We start from the raw sequence: 23,444 nt of genomic DNA, 5'->3' as shown, positions 1-23,444 counted from the left end.
TCTCTCCCTCTCTCCCTCTCTCCCTCTCTCTCTCAATAAAGCTCTAGAAAGGTAACCACGGCTGGTGATTCTTCCACCACCGCAGCATCCAGTAGTAGGCATGGCCGCTGTGGGCGGCAGCCAGCCATGAGCGCTGCCACTTAACCAACATTTGGTGCTGTTCGGACCACCAAGGACCTGCTGGGACAGCTACCACTTGCCACCTCCTCCCCCGTCCAGTGAGACCACAAGACCGTGAGTGTGCACGCATCCCTCGCCACCGCTGGGCCCCTACACAGCTACCACTACTGCTAGCACCATGATTCTTTACCACAGTGAGTGAGTGAGTCTGCCATTCTCGCTGCTGTAGTCTGAGCTATATTCTTTGCAACGGACACCCCTGGGGTTGTCCTCATACTGTGCTGGCAACGGCAGGCAGATTTTCGCTCTTGACGAGGTGGTAAATGCTGTTTTGGGTTCACCATGGACCAACTGCAGCACAGCTGCAGCCCTTCCCATCCCTTGACGAAGAGGATGGGTAACTTGAGCTGATTCATAGATCTCTCTTCACTCCTCTGGGATGCCCGAGATTGGAGTCTGATCCTGGTTTGTTAATTTAATTTTTTATTTTTCTCTCGGCTACAGCCATGGGACAAAGGGGCAGATACATTTACTACTTACATTGGCGGATGGGGCAGGTACTGGTAAATCTGGCCGCATAACAGCTTTGGGGAAATGTCTGCCAGTGAATGGGCAAATAAAAGAGTTACTTTATCCCCAAGCTTTCTAAACCCTTCTCCCTCCCCATTTCTGCCTCTGCCACGTGCAACCTTTTCTGTCTGACTTCTGCCAGCAGTGGGCGGGCTCAAATGGGTGGGCTTGGGCAGCTTCTACAACTCTTGCCCTAACTCACCTTAACTCCATCCACTCATTCTCAAATTGCCTTGAGAAGCGGCTAAGATCCATACAAAAAAGTTTACAGTATTCAGGATGGCTCCTAAGCCAAAAATCAGCTTATAGCCTCAGACAAGTCTTCCAAAAGATCAGTTTATAGTTTGCCTCCTGGCAGATCTTTCAAAAGCTGTCCTTAAGCCATCAATCATCAAGAAAAAAAAAATCAGGACATGGAGTAAAATCCATCTCTTGTTCCCCAGACCTCCCCAACTAAAACTTAAGCATCTGGAGTGCAAGGCTCCTGACCCCACAGGCAGAAGAGTCATCTGTGGCATTTAAGGTGTGCCAGGGAAGAGATAAAAGCCCCAAAACAAGATTTCCAAGTGCTGGCACTCGCTGACTCCCAAAAGCTGTTGGGTCCCTGTTTTAAGTGAGGAAAAGGCCACGGGCTAGCGAATGCCCTGCCAGGCCATCAACAGCCTTGTTAAAAGTGCCTCCTATAATGACAACCAGTCAGCTGACTGCACCCAGGCACCAAGACGAATGGGTACATCAAGCTAAGACCTCCAGCAGACCTAGGCTTGGCTACAGACATGGCAGGGAACCCAGAACGCAACAGGGAAGCGATCTGTTTCTGTCCTTCTGGACACCAGAACCACTGACTCAGTCCTGGCAGTTTGGGGATGTCACGTCTCCTTTCTATTGTCGGGTATAGAGGACAGCCTTACCCACCTCACCAGATTTAATTGCACTTTCAGAGTTACTTAATGAAAAAAGATTTCCAGCTAATAAGAGCTCATTGCTTTGCTCCAGTTCTACTGCCTGTTTCTCACGTGCATACAGACAGGGCCCTGATCTTTGCCTTGTCCCTAGTTCCAAAATAAATAAATAAATAAATAAATTCTCATGCACCACAAGCCTTTCTCTTCCCAGTTCCCTGTTCTAACTCACTGTTCAGCTAACGGTACAGAACCACCACAGAACTGGAAGCCAGAGATCATCAAGTAAGAACTGTAACAGCTAAAAGATATTTACACCCCCAGACCCAAAAGCATCTGGGTGCTACAAAAAGACTTTAATGTAAACATCTATTACTGTGAGATGCTTTTAACAATTGTTCACCTGTCTCCTGCATGCCAAACTAGTAAAGGAAACAGGTGCTTTGAAATAATCTGTCTCTAATAAAGCTTAACATGTTTCAAAATTCATCTGGACAGGCTGGATCTACCAACATAAAATAATAATGATTTTTTTTCTCTCTAAGCTTTTTTCTATGTCACCAGCATCTTGTCAGACAGAAGGTTCCCAGCCACAGCCAAGAGGGATACATGTCTCCAGAGCAAACGAATCGCAAACAGTATCCCACAACACCTATCTACCTTGGAAGACTCCCCTTTTGAGAGAATGACGCCCCTATTCCCATCTACCTGCTTTTTTTTAATAATAAGCGAAAGTCTGGGATGTAAGGATTATGTCCTTAATTACGTCACCAACCTGTGATGGCGTCCCAGCCTAAAAAAAGGGCGTTCCCTCTCTGTGCCCTTTCTTTCTGCACTCTCTCCTTCCATACTCTCCCCCCTCCATGTGGTCTCTCTCTCTCTCTCTCCCTCCCTCTCTCTCTCTCTCTCTCCCTCTCTCCCTCTCTCAATAAAGCTCTAGAAAGGTAACCATGGCTCATGATTCTTCCGCCACAGCAGCATCCAGCAGTGGGCTGCCGCTTAACCAACAGGGGGGTCATTTTGACAGTACCCAGATAAGGACGAATGGCAGGTTCCCTTGATGCCTTCTTATTGTGTCTTTAATTTTTATTTAAATGGTTTTATTTATTTATTAATTAATATTATTATTTTTGTTTTGTTTTGTTTTTTGAGACAGGGTTTCTCTGTGTAGCTTTGTGCCTTTCCTGGAGCTCACTCTGTAGCCCCGGCTGGCCTCTAACTCACAGAGATCTGCCTGCCTCTGCCTCCCGAGTGCTGGGATTAAAGGCGTGTGCCACCACCACTCAGCTTATTTGTATGTTTTTAATTGAAATAGAATTACAACACTTTGCCCTTCTTTTCTTTTCTCCAGCCCCTCCCAGCTATCCTTTCTCAACTTCCCCATTCCTCTCTTCTCAAGTTGTGCACACACACACACCCTGATGTCAAAAATTAAAAAGGAGGCTTTCATGTTCTTTTAAATTCCTGTGTTGCAAAGTAGTGTGGAACTGTTGAAAGTTAATATCTTACTGGACCGATAAGTAAATATAATAATAAAAAAACCAGTTTGTCTTTTATTCTTAAAATGTTACATAAAATTAAAATATTTCTTCTAATTTTCAAACTCACCAGGAGTGTGAAAAACAAATAAGTAATTTGTCCAGCTCATCTTATTCTATAGCTTAATGTGCTAGAGAGGTGTTCTTTCTTTTAATTTTATTTTTATCACAGTGTATTATTATCCCTACTACAATTAAAGAAGTGAGGAAAACATTTTCCTTTCTTAGGCAACTTGGCTTTAAAGAAATGGCTCCGTGGCTCTTCTCTCATCTTTTACTCACGTCTCCCCCAGAGCTCTATAGTTCTACAATTTAATGAGAAACAAGTCATATCTTGATTTCGATGTGAGACGCGGATTGCTGAAGCTCCAGTATGTGACCTTGCCGACCCACAAATATCACCCAGTAAGCTGCACGTTCAAGTCTTAGAACAGTAATTTGAACACTAGAGCGGGATGAAGTTCTGTGCCTTACATCTCCCCCAAACCAACCGGGGTTACAGGGGAACATGTGACAAAGTAATTTTCTGGATAGGAAACTTTGCTCTATTATAATCACGTTATGGAATTTCTGAGGACTTGATGATATGGTTAGAGTGCAATGGTTTGTATTTTTGGATCTTACAATATTGATTTTAAGTGCCATGCTATAATAATCTTAAACATTTTCCATAAACAAAAGGAATATATCAAGTGAGTCCCTGAATGGCACTTCACACCTGCAGAATTTGTTCTTCTGATATATCTGGAAAAATTACCATCATACAGCAGGTGAAATGCCCTTGAAATTAACTATTCTCTAATGAAGCTCAAAGCATTCACCTTTACATGAACTGCTTATTCCTTTAGGCCTCCCTCTCTCTCTTCCTCCCTCCCTCTCTACCTTCCCACTTCTCTCCATCAGTATCTCTTTTTTTTTTTCTTTCACAAGAAAGAAATACAGTGGATGACAGAAAAGGATGGAGATATTCAGGAAGATAAAGGACGATGGTTCTCGTGGGGATTCAGTAGTAACATGAAGTAGTCAGGAAAGGGAAGACTGAAGTTCAAGTGGGGAGTTGTTTGAGAGTGAGGCCACAGGGAACAGAAATGTAGCCTATAGTAAAAATCGTCCCAGATGTGGCCCCGGCATATGTGTGGCAGTGTGGCTGAATGCAAAGGAAGGATACAATAGAAGAGAAAAGGAGAACTCACAGTCAGTTCACTCTCTTCTCCATTTGTAATTTGCCACATGACCTGGAGCAAATTGAGTTTTGGAATGTCTATTTCCTCATTAGCAAACTTCAAATAACTTACACAATGAAGATTATGATAGACCAAGAGCTCCAGGCATGCTGCCTGGTACATGAGAAGGGTTCAGCAAATTACCTTCATCATTATAAAAATAATCCATAAGGCAAGGAAAATTAATAATAGAGGATGAGTTAGAAACAGACTGGAAACATGGACCCTCTTTTCCAGTAGTATCTCTTCTGTGTCATGACATTTCATATCGAGTTATTCTATGTACCAGAGGGTGCTTCCCTTTCTAAAATTCTCTTCTGCATCTTGGCTTCTGTTTGTCTTGGAGAAATTGTGTTCAGTTCAACATCAAAATCTGATTAAATTTATTTGCATTAAAGAAGTAAAAGCTAAAATGCAGTATCTATTTTGTGCTTTAATAGATAAAACTAATTAGTAAAAGAAACGTTATGAATCACCCGAGGGATGTCAGGTATGATAGTACACACTTGTAATCTCAGCTCTTGGGAGTCTCAGATGCTAGTGTGGTGAGTTAGAGTCCAGACTGGGCCATATAGTGAGTTCCAGGACAACCTGAGGTACCTATCAAAACCCTTTTCCAAAAATAAAAAATGAAGAGCCACATAAAAAAGCAGGTGTGGAATTTTCTTCTAATCCAACATTACCTTGTGCTCAGAGGTTCATTGACTGAGTTTCTCAGCTCTATCATGTATGAATCATGGTGGAGAGATTCTTAAAACTCTGGTATCTTATACAAAAATTTGTCTCTTTGCACAGCTTTCTCATGGAATCAATGGTTTTCATGAGATTTTAAATAAATATTTGCTCTCTGAAATTTAAGAACTGTTGATTGGTCCTTTAGAGTATGAAGTAATGTCTATACAGAATTCTTCCAGCATCTTGTTATTTTACGTGTGGTCCTTAGTGAGTATAAAGCACCAGTATCAAGTACTATGTGAGTGATGCCCAATCTTAGGCTTGCACAGTGAGAATCTGCATTTTCACTCTAATCTCCCAGTGACTCCTTTGCATGCTACAACATGAGATGTCCCCATTGTCATGGAGTCTGGCTCTGCAGACAGGTTGTATTCTGGCTCTGCTAGAGTCTAGCATTGAGCTTGGATCTATAATATTCCATGTTATGCACCATTACTCTGATCAGAGGATTAATACCAGAACTCCAGACCCAAATTTGAAATAGTCATTTTCTGTCTTTAGACTTATAATTAAACTTGCTTTGGTGGTTTTTCTTTTTCATTTTTCTTCATCTGTAAAATTAGATGATAGGTTGAATTTCTGTGGGCTCAAAATTTTGGAATTTATATTTTTCCATTCTCCCATCTCAGAGATGGCATCACAAGTATGCAATGTCATGCAGTTTCCCTTGGGGGATTCTTAATTTTTAAATTAAAAAATAATTATATGTAGGTTTGTGTATCTGGAGTAGGTATGTGCACATGGGTATAGTTGCCCAAGTAGATGAGAAGAGGGTGTCAGATCCCATGGATCTGGAGTCTTGGTGAGCCACTAGACTTGGATGATGGGAACTAAGCTCCAGTTCTCCACAAGAGCAGTAGGTACAGTTAACTGATGAGCCCTACCCATAGATGATACTTAAATGTTCTTTTGCTAAGCATACATAACAGTTGATGCACATAAGAAGTTCCTCATTTTAATTTTGCTCCTTTGATACAAGTGAGGCATTTTGTCCCCTCATCAATAAAATTCTGTCATCAATAGATTGTGAAATGTCTTCAAAACACTGACTCATACATGATGTCTTTCTTTGTACTCATCCATGTACTATTCAATGTAGCAATTTACTATGGGATAAGATGTTGTCTAATTATTTGACTTACATGTCCCTTTTCCTAAGCTCAGAAACACATGTATAAGGTACAGCGTGAATCTAGTTCTTCAGTCTCTTCATCACATCACAGGTGTTAGCAAATAGCAAGTAATTCTGAAGACTAGATGACATCCTTTGGGAAGGGATATCTGTAGGTGGCACTCTAAATAGTTTCAATCTCATTAAATATAAATTGGTCATGTGAGATATTTATTTGCTAGGAAGATAGATATGAAATATATTAAATCAAGCCATTCTCATGTTAATATCAGCTCCTGAATCAATAAATTCTAGCTGCTTTCAGAAATAATGAACTCAATCGAACAGGTTAGATAGAAAGGACTGTACTAGCGATGGTTCAGCTTCCTTGCCTTTAGTAATCATTTGGAAATTTGTTTATATTCATTTATATAAGCCCATATTCTGAACATCTTATAAATAATAGATATTTATTTTTATAGTTCTGAAGGATGTAAAGTTCTGTGATTACACTGTTGGTAGACATGGTTTCTGGAGAATGGCACTTCTTGAATTATAAATGCTATCTTCTCTCTGTGTCCTCTCAGAATAAAAGGAACAAACAAACTCCCTTATATCTCTTATATGAGGACACGAATCCCAGTTCCAAAGTTATAATTCCCTATTCACCACCCAAGGTGAACCCTGCCTATTATTACCCTGAAAGGTAGGATTCAATGTATCAATTTGAGAGGCTACACATACTTAATCATAGCAATACCTGCTGAGGGTTTTGAAGACTGAGTTTTCACATCTTTGAAAACAATTATTTTTATGTTCATTTCTTTGTGTGTGACTCTGTGAGTGAATATGCATGGTCTGTGAGTGCACTGTGGCATGAATGTGGCATCATGCGGGTTCTGGTATCGGGTTCAGGTCATCAGATGTAGAATCAAGCACCTTGACCTGGATTTAGCTGTCTCGATAGCCCTTAAGTTCCTTTCAGTTTAGCTAGAGAGTAAGTATATTGACTCAAGTATAACCAGTAGTACACTGCTTGAAGTGAGCAATTGAACGAAAACTCCTACAGTGATGGAGGATATGCATGCCTGTGTCACAGATTAAAAAATTAAATACATATATAATTCATAGGAAAGCAAGCAGAGTAAGTCATGACACTTTTGCTCCAGGTACACAAAAGGCACATTTGTGCCTGCACATGGATGTTTTAGAGAAGAAACCCAGGTTCTGTAGAGAACCTGAGCCTTTTATATGGGCATAGGACATGCATCTCCTTCTGAGCCTGAGAAAACTGCTCTGGTTCTTCTGGATAACAGGCATGCCTGCCATTTCCTTCGAAGGGAGGCACTATCTCTGCATTCTAAGGCTGTTTGCAGTGCGCATGTCTTTGAAAAGATGATCTTGAGTAAAAGGCAGCCAGTGCTCAGTTTCATTGGATGTACAGAAATATTCCTGGTCCACTGAGAATTGTCTTCCTAGTCTGCCTCACTTGATTCTACCTAGTAAGCAGCAAGTAGAAAAAAATAAATAAAAGCACTTCTGTTTAACAAGTTTTACTCTATGCAGATGACAAAATCCTTTGTGTGAGGCAGGAATTTTATCTTGGTTTTAAGCCAGAAATCTTGCAATTTTGGATACAGGTAATTATAATCTGAGCAAAAAGCAAGAGAGAATGTCTGTATGAGTAGAAGGTATCATGTTTCATGCTGGTCAAGGAGCAGTTACTTGCCTTTGGGAGCTTGTGATTCTGATGAAAAATAAAGCCCATCATGATACACAGTGGCTGGGCTGTTATTACATAGGAAATAGGATTTTGCTCCACAACATCTGACACAGGGTCAGCTATCTTGATCTGAATCTTAGCTTCACTTGGGGATCAGACCAGGTCTGAGTCCTGGCCCGTCTACTCTTAAACATTCTAGATTGGTCAAAATTTACATAAAGAATTATTTAACTGTGAGCTATAGCAAGCAGGTGCTTGCTGGTTCTTGTTTGTCTGTCTGCCTCAGGTCTGAGAGGAAGAGTAAAAAAGTAATGATCCCTTGTTCATTTTCTGTCTACAGAATACTCCAAGATTTTTGTGATGAGTGTTGTTTTCTACTCTATATTCCATAAAAGCAAACAAACAAAACCTTAAGGTATTTCTAATGTAGAGGAAGGTCAGAATGGAGAATACGCTGTGGTTTCTTGCTATAAATTCTTTGATTGTAGGGAATGGGTGAGTGAGCTGTTCTGAGAGCTGGGATGTGTCATCACACTCTGATATTAATTATTATATATTACTATATATTAATTAATATATAATACCATTATATATTTAAATATTTCTATTTTGCTAAGATAAAAAATTCAAGATTCTTTTCTTTTTTTTTTTTTCAGTTACTTACAATGCCTCTTTGGATGCTTTCATTTCCAGTACAACCAGCAGTACAAATACTGTGGTGATGGCTTGGAGAGAGAAGTCAAAAAAACTCCTTAAAATGACATCTTTCAACATTGCCCAGGGCGTTCATGCTTTTGATTACCACTCCCAGCTCAATTTAATTGGTATGTAAAATAAATCATGATAACTATGAGGGCCTCATAAATTGTCTAGGATGCATATTTGTATGCAGGGAAGTAGAGCACCTTGTTGCTTTATTGCCAGGGAGACCAACTTGAGCAGCTCACATTTTATTGCCTGAGAATGTTTGATAATGATGCATATGATGTGCGGTGCGTTTGAATTACACCGGGGTGAAATATGAGAAAGCACCCCGATGCTTTAATGAGTCTTTTTATTGGAATTGGTAGGGGTGGAAGATGATATAGGGAAAGAAGACAGTTTGTACAGCATCTGCTATTCTGTAATCCTTCTAACACTGTCAAATGCTACCCTCAAACAAATACATCACTTTCATTACTCACACACATGTGAGCACACGCACATGCACACACCCAGCATATACACACCTGCACACACCAGTATAACTGCAAATCCTAGATACTTTTCAGACTACAGTTTCTAATAATTTTTGTGAATTTATAGGCTATCATAGCTTTAATTTATTAAGGAAGTATTTTTTGATGCAAAAGGTATAGGAAATATAAACTTTTCCAGGTGTTGATCTTTTAAATGAAATACCTAGATATTCTAAAAGTTGATAATTTGATATATGGATATGTAAGTTCAAGCATTATAAAACTGACATGTAGATCTGTTATTGAAAAATAAATAGAGCAGTTATAGAGACCACATATGGCCTATGGTGTGGGTCATACAAATCCACATCCAATAGTTAGCATTCACAGGAAAAATGCTGGAGTTCGTTAAGGAAACAGACACTTAAAATAATCCATAATAATAGCTGATATAAAGCATCTTAATGTAGGCCTGCTGAAAAGCAATGACTTTCACAAATACACTAGATACACCAGAGAAGGCTGGAGGGGTTGATGAATTAATTTGGCAAGGACCCAAATATCACCTCTTTAACTCACTGGCTGACTAGTTATTTAATTTCTCTACACTGATCTGTTTGGTCCTTGTAGCAGTGCTGGAAAACATAAGTGCAGGTGTATAATCAGCTCAAGACCAAGAAACAACCAGAGAGTTAAATTGCATCCCACATGCTCACATAGTACCTACCTTGCTCTTGAGATGGTTCTTGAATATAAAGGAGCCATGATCAAAAATGCCTGATCCCACAATAAGCCAGGATGGAAGTATTGGTGATGCTTGGTGGCTTGTGCATGCTTGATTATTTAAACAGTGGTAAAAATAACATGTTCCTAATACTTTCATTTATTGACTTGTGAATATTTAGTTCTTTTTTTTGGCCCCAATACCTGTCATGCTGTCTAAATTTCTTGTGTCCCAGAAATAGGGAATTTTAGGGCTTGGAAGAGAAAATGTATTTTCTCCAAGGCAGGTTGTGGGTGGATTTCTAAATGAGATAATCTTTTCTGCTTCTAACCTATGCAAACGCCTGCCTCAAGGTCAATGATTCTCAACCTGTGGGTCATGAGATCCTGCATACAGATATGCACACTATGATTCATAATAGCAGCAAAATTAAAGTTATAAAGTGGCAAAGGAAAAATTTTATGGTTGGGGGTCACCATAGCACAAGGAACTATGTTAAAGGGTCACAGCATTAGGCAAGTTGAGAACCACTGCTCAAGGTCAACCCACAATTTAGTTGGGCAATGACAGGATTTTTCTTCCTTCAAGATGGTACATTAATGTTCACATGTGACAAACTAATTTCAAAGAGATAATTAAAAACATTTTATTTTCTTTTGAATTCTGATTAGCAACGGCTGGCATTGACAACAAAGTTTGCCTGTGGAATCCTTATGTCCTCTCTAAGCCAGTTGGTGTGCTGTGGGGTCACTCAGCTAGTGTCATAGCAGTCCAGTTCTTTGCTGAGAGGAAACAGCTTTTCAGCTTTTCCAGAGACAAAGTAAGTAACTCAACAAATTTAATTTTTCCACCTGCATTCCCAATTCTTCAGGAAATCTCCACTGGGCTCTGAATCTCTCTGAGAGATGTCAGTCATTCATACAAACTGGCTAATCATAAAGTCTTGGGGAAATTCGCATTTGGAACAAGTATTGATTGATGGTTACTTCATAAGAATTCTGGGCAACTGGACAAAAAGCATTTCATTACATTTTTGTTTAAATCATATATTCATAGGTTTACTTCTTTTTATTTGACACTCCATATGTCACATCTTAAGAGCATCCAAAGTTTTTATTTATTCTACATGGAAAAGAATGGATGCAGGGGCAAGAAAATGCTGTTTGGATAAAATAGTGAAAAGACACAGTTGACTAGTATCACTTTAATATTAAAGAGACTCATTAAATTATGAACTTAAGATAATTGAAAATATCAAGTATATGATACATTTCAATTAAATGTCTGTTTGATGATCTTGATGAAATTCTTTTATATATATTTGGAGATATTAGGGATCTGACTTAGAGCCTCCAACATGCTAAACACACAGTTTACCACTGAGTTATGTTCTCAGTCCTTGATGGGGCATTTTCAATATTGTGGAAAATGACTCAAGAATTATGTAGTCTAAATTGAATTATGAATATATTGTGGTATCTAATTAAGTAAATTATTTAATCTCCAAAAAGTTTGCCTCTTATGTATGGCATAATTTCCATTTTACATAATTCCAAACTTTAAAGATTCAGTCAAAGCTATGATAGATTGTTGGCTAGATGGATGGCTCAGTGGTTAAGAGGACAAAGGTTGCTCTTGCAGAGGACCAAGGTTGTGTTCCTTGCATCCTCATGGTTGGGTTCACAACCATCCAGAGCTCCAATTTCAGAGGACTAATGCCCTCTTCTGACCTCTGCAGATACCAGACACACATGTGGTACATGTGCATATGCACAGGCAAACACACACACACACACACACACACACACACACACACACACACACACACATATAAATGATAAATTTAAAGATACTTGGTTATGAAGAGATAAGTGGATGATAAATGGAAATAGTCTCTGAGATTGAGAGAACTTTTATTCTGTGTGAGAGGAATGAATGTGTGTTACAGGTGAAACTATTTTGAAACTTAGAAATTCATCTTCAGCTCCTTAGCCATACCCGTCATCCTAATTCTTGTAACTTACTTTTCTTTTTACCTATCATATAAATTCTCTTTCCCCTTAACATTACCACTCGTCTGCCAGTTCTTGTTTATTCTATCACCATACTCTGTTCATCATCTTGCCTCTTCATCTCAGCTGTCCTTGTTCTAACTTTAAAAACACTTGTCTTTACTGGGCGTGGTAGTGCATACTTTAAATCCCAGCACTTAGGAGGCAGAGGCAGGTGGATCATTCATTCAAGGTCCGTCTTGTCTACAGAGTGAATTCTAGTCAATCTAGGGACACAGAGTGAGATGCAGTGTAAAAACAAAACAAAGCAACAACAACAAAAACAAAGGAACCCCTATCTTTTTAACTCTAAAATGCTATGAATATTGCTTACCATGCCTTCTTACTGCAGAAGAATTTCCTTCCATTCTGCTAACAAAGTAGTCTGCAAGAAAACAAACAAATTGATGAATGAAAATCTTCAGTCTCTCATTTCTATTCTCCATTTAATTGTCAACTCTGAAATTCTTAACTTTTCACACAAAGACCTCCTCCAGTTGGCCAGCCTACTTCACTTCTTTCTCTTCTCATTTATTAATGTCACACTCAGGCTGTATTAGCTTTTGGCCCTTACCACCATACAGTTTCCAGGCACTGCAACTCCACATTCTCCTGAAGTTTCCTTGCCTCTGTTACAATCTGATGGAGAGGTGTTTGTCAGCCTTCAGATCTTTTGGAGTTACTCATGTAAACGTGGGTGTTTCCTTCTGTGACTCCAAATGTTCTTCATTAGAAAATTGTCATCATTAATTCCCTTCCTTGAGATGTTGGTATTTTTTTTAAACCTGTATTGTCAGTATCTTCCACAAACCCTGACCTACTGTAGGGCTTATTCTGTGACTACATGTTTCTAGCTCCAAGTGAAGAACTATTGCTTTGGATATAAAGTAGCAAAGAAACTCAGAATGAGACCTCTTAGGATGCCCTCCTAGGTTTAGTTGTCTTACTTTTAGAGGTCTTTGAACACTTTGTTCTGACTTCAGTTATTGAACACTCTGCACTGTGTTTCTGTGTTTTGTCTTTATTTTGACTTGAAGGTAATGGTTATTTGTTAAATTTATTCTTATTGCTCCCAGGATCTAGTACATATTAATATTTTAAATGTCGTAGAAGATAATATATAAGTAGTATAACTCTTAAGTCAGTGTTAGTATTTTTGAAGTTAGGGACTGTATCTTTCTTGGATTGTGCCATACATGTGCAAGGTCCTCAATAAATTATAGTTAAGTGAATAAATCTGAACAAGACAAAAGTGAAACAAATATCAAATATTTCATCATTATGGAGCTCCATGAAAGGTTTTATAACCTTAAAGGCAAGTTCAAAAACATGTATTTTGAATCAGGATTGATTGCATACAGCTGTGATCAATATTAAGACTATCTGGCCCTTTTCCAAAGCAGTTTTGTCCTTCAATTTTCACTTTGGTCTCCAAACTGTTTCATCATTATAAAGCTTGTCATGCTGTCACTCAACATTGGTTGGAATGCATTTCACTTTGATGAATGTATGAAAACCTTACTCCTTATGTCTACAGCAAACAGCAGGGTTTTCTGTTACTGGGCTAAGCCTCTGCTTTATTGTTGCAAAAATCTTTTGGAATTTTTAGAGAACTGTAGTTAAACTAGAACCCCAGGGAAAATGAAACATCATATTGTTTTTTAACGGACCTTTGATTGGATTGTGCTACCATCAATCAATTGATAAATTAGAAGATTTGTGGATCAAAAAAGTCAGATCTAAATAACTTCCTCACAATATGAGCTTTAACTTTAGTTCTTTCAGGGAGGTTGTTCTATTTCTACTTTTCAAGGGAGGATGAAACAGTTTTATTCCTTTAAAACTTTGTATCATAATAAATTATCATAGTCCAATGGATTTTATTTTGACCTCCTCCTAAGCTGCTGTTTTTAACATGTTAGTGACTGGTTGAAAGGTCCTGCTGGAAGCTGATCATCTGCTCATTTAAGAAAGAACTGTAAGGACAGGAAAAGGTTTCATTTTGGGGGGCTAAAATTCCACTAAAAAGGCTGGATTCAGCTCCTCTTTGCTCCTATCTGGTCTCTCATGAGATGCTAATCCTGATTTGGCCATCAGGATCATGTTAATTTTTAACTTAATCCTTTGTTTGAGGTTCTAATTTTTCCCAGATCCTGGCATCTACTCTCTAGAAACATAGTTGGCAAGAGAAACATGGAGGTTTTATGTTGACGACTAGACCTTTCCTATTGGTCTTGACCCATTCAATTTCCATCTGTTCATCTAGGGGTCAAGGATTTTCGTTTTGTTTCAATTGCACAAGGAAATGGCTTAAGTCTCTCTTTTAAAAACTACAAATGATGAAGACAGGTGGAGGGCTCAGTGGGAAACATCCTCTTTACCACTTCTCCTTCAAACCTCTTTCTCAGGAAATAATTACGAACACTTTATGTTCTTACGCAGTGCGGTTATGTACTTAATGTATTGTTGCAGTTTGTTGTTATATGTTATTCTGTGTGTTTCATAGATACAAGATGGCACTTGTTTATTGTATATATGTGTATATATATATATTTCACCATTATATTTTCCCAAACAAATTTCATAGAAAACATTTTTTTGAGAATACATACATATATATATATATTTATATATATAATATTTTGTATGTATACTATATATATTCACTTTATGTCACTCTCTTTTCTTTCTCTTACCTTTCTATTTTATGGTATAGTTGGCAATGATTCCTTTATTTAATTACCAATGAATTTAAAAGGTATTGTTCCTAATTTATTTTTAGACCAGTAGTATTTGATTTTACCATAGGTCTCTAGACCTATGGTATATATATATATATATATAGATAGATAGATAGATAGATAGATAGATAGATAGATAGATAGATAGATATCTAGTCTCTGGTTCCTGGTTACCTAAGCAATGTTGGGTATGGGTTCCATCTCATGGAGTGGGCCTTAAGTCAAATCAGACATAGATTGGTTACTTCCATATTGAAGCATGAATCTAATTAGTCTTAACAATAAAAACCCAGAGTCAGTTATCAGGGTGAAAGCCGAAAGATCAGAGAAGCAGAGCAGCCAGCCTCTAGGGACTTCTAACCTCTATGAAATCTCAGACAAAAATGCGGGGGTGGGGATGGGGGAGCTGGGGATCCTATCTCTATGATTCCTTAGACTGACTGGGGGTTGAGATCCTGTCTCTGCCGGCCTTATTTTCCTGTCTCCACCTCCCAAGTACTGGGATAAAAGACATGAGATTCCAAGTGCCGAGATCAAAGGTGTGAGCCACCACCTCCTGTCCCTGTTTCTCTTTTAGACCCATTCAATCTGGTGTAGCCCAGGGTGGCCTTGAACTCCTGATCTTCCTGTTCCTTCTTCCCAAGTGCTGGGATTAAAAGTGTGTGCCACCACAGCCTAGCCTCTATGGTTAACTAGTGGTTACCCCTGCTCTCTGATTTCCAGGCAAGCTTTATTTGTCAGAACACAAACAAAATATCACACAACATCACACAGTTTGTGCCACCATTGCCCTAACATATTTTGCAGGCAGGGCAGATTGTAAATCAAACGTTTTGTGTTCGGTTTGATTTTTATGTTTTTCTTCTGGTAGAGTACCTTTCCAGGTCATAGACACTAGAACATGGGGGTGAAGGTTGTATATAGGCACCAGCTAGACATGTCCATATTCAATGAGTTGTGTGGTTGCTGTCTTTAGCAATGGGGCCTTGCTGTCAGTTTGTGGAGAGCAATCTATTGCCTTGTCTAAAGTCTGGGTTGTTTGGGGATTTCCATAGAAGCCCCTTGGCCAAAAACTCAATTGTACGAAGCCCAGTACAGGTACTGAAAGCTTCATTTGATGACAAAAGACATTCAGTTGGGGCTCTGTCTCCATCATTATTTGGAGACTTAGGCTCACTTTTATATATTATAGAAAGTTTCCACAGCACTAGGTTTCTGTACTGCCCCTCAAAATGCCCTTCAATTCTAACGGTCTCTCCTCTCATTCCCTCCCTCCATCTCATCTCCTCTTCCCGCTCCCACCTGATTCTCCCACTCTTGACTCCCCCGCAAAGCCTTGGCTTTCAGTCCACCCATATTCCTCCCAGGGAGATCCACGAGTCCCCACTAGTCTCTTTATCTATGCCTAACCTGTCTGTGTCTATGGATTTTGTAGCTTGGTTAACATTTGTTTAATGGCACATACTTCGATATAAGTGAATACATGGCCTATTTATCTCTCTGGGTCTGGATTACCTCATTCAGGATGATTCTTTTCTAGTTGCATCTATTTACCTGCAAATTTCATAATGTCATTGTTTAAAGTGCTGAGTAATACTCCATTGTGAATGTACTGCATTTTCTTTATCCATTCTTCTGTTAAGGGGCATCTAGGTTGTTTCTAATTATTGACTGTTATGAATAGAGCAGCAATTAACATGGTTGAGCAAGGATGGGGTGTCCTGGGGGTATATGCCCAAGAGTGGTATAGCTGGATCGTGTGGTATATCCAGTCCCCTCTTCCTGAGGAACTGTCATATTGATATCCATAGTGGCTGTCCAAGTTTGTCCTACCAGTGGTGGGGTTGCTCCACATCCTCTCCAGCATGAACTGTCACTTGTATTATTGACTGTAGCCGTTCTGACAGGTGAAAGAAGGAATCTCATGGTAGTTTTGATTTTAATTTCCCTGATAGCTAGAGATGTTGAAATTTTCTTTTAGTGTTTCTTAGTCATTTGAGTTTTCCAAACTGAGGATTCTCATTTTTAAATTTTAATAATCTTTGTTTTAATTGAAAACAGATTCTTCTCTTATACAAAAATTCTAACCAAAGTATCCCTCTCTCTATTCCTTCCAGCTCACCCCAACCTCCCTTCTCCCCCAGATCCACTCTACCTTCATTTCATCTTCGGAAAAGAGCAGGCCTCCAAGAGACAATAGCCCTCCTATTGAGGCTGCACAAAGCAACGCAATAAGAGGAAGAGTCACAAGAGCAGGCAAGAGTCAGAGACACACCCATTCCCACTGTTAGGAATCCCACAAAACACCAAGCTAACAGCTATAACATGTATACAGAGAACCTGGGGCAGACTAATGCAGGTCCCAAGCTTGCCACATCACTATCTGTTAGCCCATATGAGCCCTGTTTAGTTGATTTTGTGGGCCCAATTCTCCTGGTGTCCTCCATCCCCTCTGACTCCTATAACCTTTCTTCCCCATTTCATTGGTTTCCTTAATCACCATGGTGAGGACCTGATGGAGACCTCCAATTTAGACTCTCTCCATATAATATCTGGCTGTGGGTCTCTGTACCTGCTTCCATCTGCTGCCAGAGGAAGCCCCTCTGATGACGACTGGACAAGGCACCAGTCTATGAGTTACCAGGATATCATTAGGAATCATTCCGTTGATTTTTTTTTTTTTTTTTGCTAGTCATGTTTGGGTCTACCCTCAGTCTCTTCTCACTTTAGACCTGTACCCCATTTTTAAATTTGGGCTATTTGGTTTTTTTTTTTTTTATATCAAGTGTATTTGTTAGAATTCTGGTGTCCTCTCCCATACAGAAGCTTTTTAACTTCCAACCCACCGTTTCCCCTCTATCCTCTACTCTCACTCCCTCCCCTGACTTCCCCTCTGACCACAGTCATCCACTCCTCCTCTATTTCTATTCAGAAGAGGGCAGGCCTCCCATCCACCAAACATGACATAGCAGGTTTTAGTAAGACTAGCATCTCTCCTTGTGTTAAGGCTGGACACGAGGAATAGGGTCCCAGAAGCCAGGCAGAAGAGTCAGAAACAGCCCCTGCTCCCACTGTAGAAGTCCCATAAGAAGACCAAGCTACAAAGCTACAACATATATGGGACTTAGGTCAGTCCCATGCAGGCTCGCTGTTGTCAGTTTCTGTGAGGCCCTGTGAGCCCAGGTTAGTTGATTCTGCGGGTTTTTATGTGGTGTCTTTGCTTTGTCTCTTGCTCCTGAAATCCTTTTCTTCTCTTCCATAGGATTCCCTGAGTTCTGCCTAATGTTTGCCTGTGGATCTCTGCGTTGATTTCTCTGCAGGTTCTCAATGAGGCCTCTCTGATGACAATTGGGCGAGGCACCAATCTATGGCTATAGCAGACTCTCATTAGGCATCATTACATTGACATTTTGTTGTTGTTGCCAGTAGTGCTTGGTTCTATCCCAGGTCTCTGGGTTCTGGTGATCCAGGCAGTGTCAAGGATGAGCTTCCTCTCATGGCCTGGGTCTGATGCTGGACCAGTCATTGCTTGCCACTCCCACAATTTCTGCACCACCTTTACCCCAGCACATATTGTAGGCAGGACAAATTGTAGGTTGAAGGTTCCATTGCGGAGTTGGTGTCTCAATCCATCCACTGGAAGTCTTGTCTGATTACAGGAGTTAGCCTGTTCAGGCTATGTAACCTCTATTACTAGGAGGCTTAGCTGGGGTAACCCTTGTAGATGCCTGGGAGTTTCCATTGCACTAGGATTCTATATCACCCCAAAATTCTCCCCTTTTCAGTTCTCTCTTTCAGTACTCTCCCCCTCCTCCCCCTACACCTGATGCCTCTTGTTTTTGTTCTGAAGCCTTCAGGTGTGCTGTTAAGTTGCTAGTATGACATCTCTCTAATGTCTTTATAAAGGCACTTACTGCTTTGAACTTTCCTCTTGGCACAGATTTCCTTGTGTTCCATAAGTTTGGGTATATTCTGCATTCATTTTCATTAAATTCTAGGAAGTCTTTCATTTCTTTCTTTATTTCTGCCTTGACCCAGTGGTCATTCAGTAGAGACTTGTTCAGTTTCCATGGGTTTGTAGGCTTTCTGTTGTTGAAATCTAGCTCTAATATGTTGGTGGTCTGATATGATACAGGGAATTATTTAAATTGTCTTGTATCTGTTGGTGCTTGCTTTGTGACTGGGTATGTGGTCATTTTTGGAGAAGGTTCCATGAAGTGCTTAGAAGATATATTCTTCTGTGTTTGGGTGAAATATTCTGTAGACATACGTTAGGTCCATTTGGTTCACAATGTCTGTTAACTCTGTTATTTCTCTGTTTAGTTTATGTCTGGGTGACCTGTCCATTGGTAAGAGTGGTTTATTGAAGTCTTCCACTATCAATGAGTGAGGGTCAATATGTGATTTACGTTTTAGTAATGTTTCTTTACAAATGTGGGTGCCCTAGCATTTGGGGCATAGATGTTGAGAATTGAAATGTCATCTTGATGGATTTTTCCTTTGATGAGTATGAAGTGTCCCTCTTCATCTCTCCTGATTAATTTTGGTTTGAAGTCTATTTTGTTAGATATTAGAAGAGCTACACCAGCTAGCTTCTTAGGTTCATTTCCTTGGAAAATCTTTTTCCGAACTTTTACTCTGAGGTAATGTCTATCTTTGATGATGAGGTGTGCTTCTTGTATGGAGCAGAAGGACGAATCTTGTTTTCACATCCACTCTGTTAGTTTGTGTCTTTTTATTGGGGGATTGAGACCATTGATATTGAGAGATATCAATGACAAGTTAATGTTGATTACTGTTATTTTGTTGTTGTTGGTAGTGGTAGTGCTGCTGCTGGTGGTAGTGTGTGTGTGTGTGTGTGTGTGTGTGTGTGTGTGTGTGTGTGTGTGTTTGCATTGTGTTTTCCTTCTTTTGGTTATGCTGGTGTGAGATTATTGGAATTCTCCTTCTGATACCTTCTGTAGGGCTGGATTAGTGGATTGTTTAAATTTGACTTTAGCAAGGAATATCTTATTTTTCCCATCTATTGTGACTGAAAGTTTTGCTGGGTTTAGTAGTTTGGGCTGAAACCTCCGGTCTCTTAGAGTCTGCAGCACATCAGGTCAGGCCCTTGTGGTGATATTTTACTTGTGCACTAACAAATGAAACTTATCTGGGGATTAGAGGACAGAGTCAACCACTAAATTAGTTAGACATAGAGGTCAGACAGTGGTGGCACACACCCTTAATCCTATCACTCAGGAGACAGAGATCTGTCTGGATCTCTGTGAGTTCAAGGCACATTGAAAATAGAGCCAGGGGTGGTGGCACACACCTTTAATCCCAGCACTTGAGATCTCATGTCTTTGTTTGGGAAGGACACATGCCTTTAATACCAGGGAGTGACTGCAGGAAGGAGAAAGGTATATAAGGCGTGAGGACCAGGAACTAGAGGCTTTTAGCAGCAGTTCAACTGAGAACCTCAGGGGTGAGGACTCAGAGGCTTTCAGTCTGAGGATTTGTGGAAACAGGATTGGCTGAGGAGGTTGGCTATGGCTTGTTCTACTTCTCTGATCTTTCAGCTTTCACCCCAATATCTGACTCCAGTTTTTTTTTTTTTGTTTTTAATTTATAAGACCATTTAGCAATTTGTGTTACATCTGGCACCCAAGTGTTACAGGCCTTCTGGCTTCTCGGGTCTCCATTGAGAAGTCCGGTGTAATTGTAATAGGTCTGCCTTTGTATGTTATTTGGCCCTTTTTAGTATATTTTTTTCATTTTTTTATTATTAAGATATTTTCTATTCATTTTACATACCAATCACAGATTCCCCTCTCCTCCCTCCTCCCACCCCCAACCCACTCCCTCATTCCCACCTCCTCCAAGGCAAGGTCTCCCATGGGGAGTCAGCAGAGCCTGGTACATTCAGTTGAGGCAGGTCCACGCCCCTCCTCCCTGCACCATGACTGAGCAAAGTGTCCCATCATAAGCACTACGCTCCAAAAACCTGACTCATGCGCCAGGGATGGATCCCGATCCAACTGCCTGGGGGCCCCCTAAACAGTTCAAGCTAAACAACTGTCTTGCTTATCCAGAGGGCCTAGTCTAGTACCGTGGGGGCTCCTCATCTATTGATCCCCAGTTCATGTGTTTCCACTAGTTGGGCTGGTCGTCTCTACATTTTCCCATCATGATCTTGATGTCCCTTGCTCATAGAATCCCTCTCTCTCTCAGCAATTGAACTCCTGGAGCTTGGCCTGGCCCCCAGCAGTGGGATCTCTGCATCTGCTTCCATCAGTCACCAGATGAGGGCTCTATGATGACAGTTAGGGTATTCAGCAATCTGATCACTAGAGTAGACCAGTTTAGGCACTCTCTCGACTATTGCCGGTAGTCTAAGATGGGGTCATCCTTGTGGATTCCTGGGAACTTCCCTAGCACTCTGTTTCTCCCTATTTCCATGATGTTTTCATTTATCATGGTATCTCTTTCCTTGCTCTCCCAACAATGACATCATGTGTAGCTAGAGTTTTCCAAAAAATGGCTCATGGCTTACCGGCATCTTTACATGCTGTTTTTCATCATGGCGGCTGGCAGTGTCTCTCTCACCCAGCTTCCTGTTCTCTCAATTTTCCTCTCTGTTAGTCCCGCCTATACTTCCTGCCTGGCCACTGACCAATCAGTGATTTATTTATTGACCAATCAGCAACACATTTGACATACAGACCATCCCACAGCAATCATGAAATCTGTAGGCAAATGGATGGAACTAGAAAACATCATCCTGAGTGAGGCAACCCAGACTCAGAAGGACAAACATGGTATGTACTCACTCATAAGTAGATACTAGATATAAAGCAAAGGATAACCAGACTGCAACCCAAAGCTCCAGGGAGGCTAGCTAGCAGGGAGGACCCTAGGAAGGATGCATGGATTGCCCAGCGAAGGAGGAATAGATGAGGTCTACATGAGCAAACTGGGGGTGATAGGGGGTAATGGAGGGCAAGGGATGTGGGATGAGAACATAGAGGAATGGGAGGTTCGAGTACTTGAACCTTTCCTATTGCAGCTAATTTTTCTTTCTTTGATCACTATATGTTTAGTGTTTTGATTATCATGTGACTAGGGGATCTTTCTTTTCTGGTCCAATCAATTTGGTGTTCTGTAAGCTTCTTGTACTTTAACAATCAGCTCCTTCTTTAGCTTATGAAAAATTTCTCCTATTTTGTTGAAAATATTTTCTGCGCCTTTGAGCTGGGATTCTTCTCCTTCTTCTATTGCTATTCTTAGGTTTTGCCTTTTCACAGTGTCCCAGATTTCCTAGATGTTTTGTGTTAGGAATTTTTTAGAGTTAATATTTTCTTTGGCTGATGAATGCATTTGTTCTATTGTATTTTTAAAGCCTGAGATTCTGTCTTCTATCTCTTTTATTCTGTTTGTGATGCTTGCATCTGTCGTTCCTGTTCACTTACCTACATTTTCCAGTAACAGAATTCCTTCAGATTGTATATATATTTTGCTTCTATTTCCATTTTCTGGTGTTGAACAATTTTGCTCATTTCCTTCAACTGTGTGCTTTTCTTGGCTTTTTTGACATTCTTTAAGTGATTTATTGATTTCCTCCTTTTCCTTGACTTCTTTAAGGGATTTATTAATTTTCTGCTTAAAGAGCTCTATCATCACCATAAAATTGGTTTTAAGGTCATTTTCTTGTGCTTCAGATGTGTTGGAATATTCAGAGCTTGCTGTAGTGGGATGGCTGGATTCTGATGGTGACCTATTGCCTTGGCTGGTATTGATTGTGTTCTTAGATTGAAGTTTACATATCTGGATTTAGAGTGATTATAGTCTAGGCACCTATTTCTGGGTTTTTCTTTGTTGAATGGGTGTTTTCTTTTTTAGTTCCTGCTTTCTCTCTGGTCGTCTGTCTGAGGTGGCTTGTGGCTGAGTAGAGGGTCTCAGCCCAAGTCAGAAGCTGGACTTCAGATGGCCTAGGTAGCCTCTGGTCCAACAGGGGTTTGCTGCCCAAGTGAGTGGCTAGAGTTCTGGCTATGTGTGTGGCCTCTGATCTGGTTGGGAATCCTATGGGGTTGAGGAAGCTTGCCTGGCTTCTGGTGTTGTACAAGGCTTCTACCTGGTTTTCAGAGAGATGACCTGGTCTCTGGGCTTCAGGATGCTAGTTTGGTCTCTGGTGGAATAGGAGGCTTCTGCTGCAAATGTGGGCAGGATATGGCGATGAGGAGAGGGGCTACTGATTATTGTGAGTTACATTTGTATCCAGCTACTTTGCTGAAAGTGTTTATCAGGTGTTCCCTGTTGCATTTATGTTTCAAAGAATTGGGGAAAAAAAGTAAGAGAAAATGAAGATAATAGTTATGGCAACATTTAAAGATGGATATCAGGAACAGGACTTAGTTGGAGAATAGTGCTCTTATTCCTGGGAAAAAGTGGTAAAATTTTTAAAATTGTCTGTTTATTCTTTTATAAATTCATGCACATATTTTCTTTGACTAAAACCCCTCCTATTCATACCCTTTCACTCATTCCAAATCCCTTCTTCATTCCTAGTTCTCCTTTATATTTCATGTCGTGGTTTTGTGTGTGTGTGTGTCTGTCTGCCTGTCTGTGGGCCTGTCTTTCTGTGTAATGGGTTATTTGCTTGATGGGAACAGTGAACCAGTACCTACACCAGTATGTCGTCCACTCCCCCTGCAACCTTTAACTGCTCCTCTGGGAGGAGAAACAACTGTTACTTGACTTTAGGATAAAACCTGTGCTGATGAATTCCATATAAATATTTTTGTGAGACTATATCCTGTCAAACAAAATGCCCTTGAAGTGTTTATTGA

At 40.1% G+C, this 23,444-nt stretch overlaps 1 protein-coding gene across 5 annotated transcripts in view; it reads left to right on the top strand.

Moving 5' to 3' along the window:
• Wdr49 (WD repeat domain 49) overlaps nucleotides 1–23,444 on the top strand; it is a 164,724-nt gene that overhangs the window by 48,894 nt on the left and 92,386 nt on the right. For 4 of the 5 annotated variants that reach the window (XM_052731666.1, XM_052731665.1, XM_052731667.1 and 1 more), the window contains 2 exons: nucleotides 8,579–8,746; nucleotides 10,496–10,644. In XM_052731666.1, coding sequence (XP_052587626.1) covers nucleotides 8,579–8,746; nucleotides 10,496–10,644 — 317 coding nt within the window. The remainder of the gene's footprint in view (nucleotides 1–8,578; nucleotides 8,747–10,495; nucleotides 10,645–23,444) is intronic. The other variant, XM_052731669.1, reaches the window with a different exon arrangement.

This window comes from Peromyscus californicus, unplaced genomic scaffold, assembly GCF_007827085.1.
Source record: "Peromyscus californicus insignis strain IS unplaced genomic scaffold, ASM782708v3 Scaffold_9__1_contigs__length_137607984, whole genome shotgun sequence".
In the NCBI taxonomy this organism is placed as follows: domain Eukaryota; kingdom Metazoa; phylum Chordata; class Mammalia; order Rodentia; family Cricetidae; genus Peromyscus; species Peromyscus californicus.
Note: the sequence above shows the minus strand (reverse complement) of the source record. Positions and strands in the feature narration are given on the sequence as shown.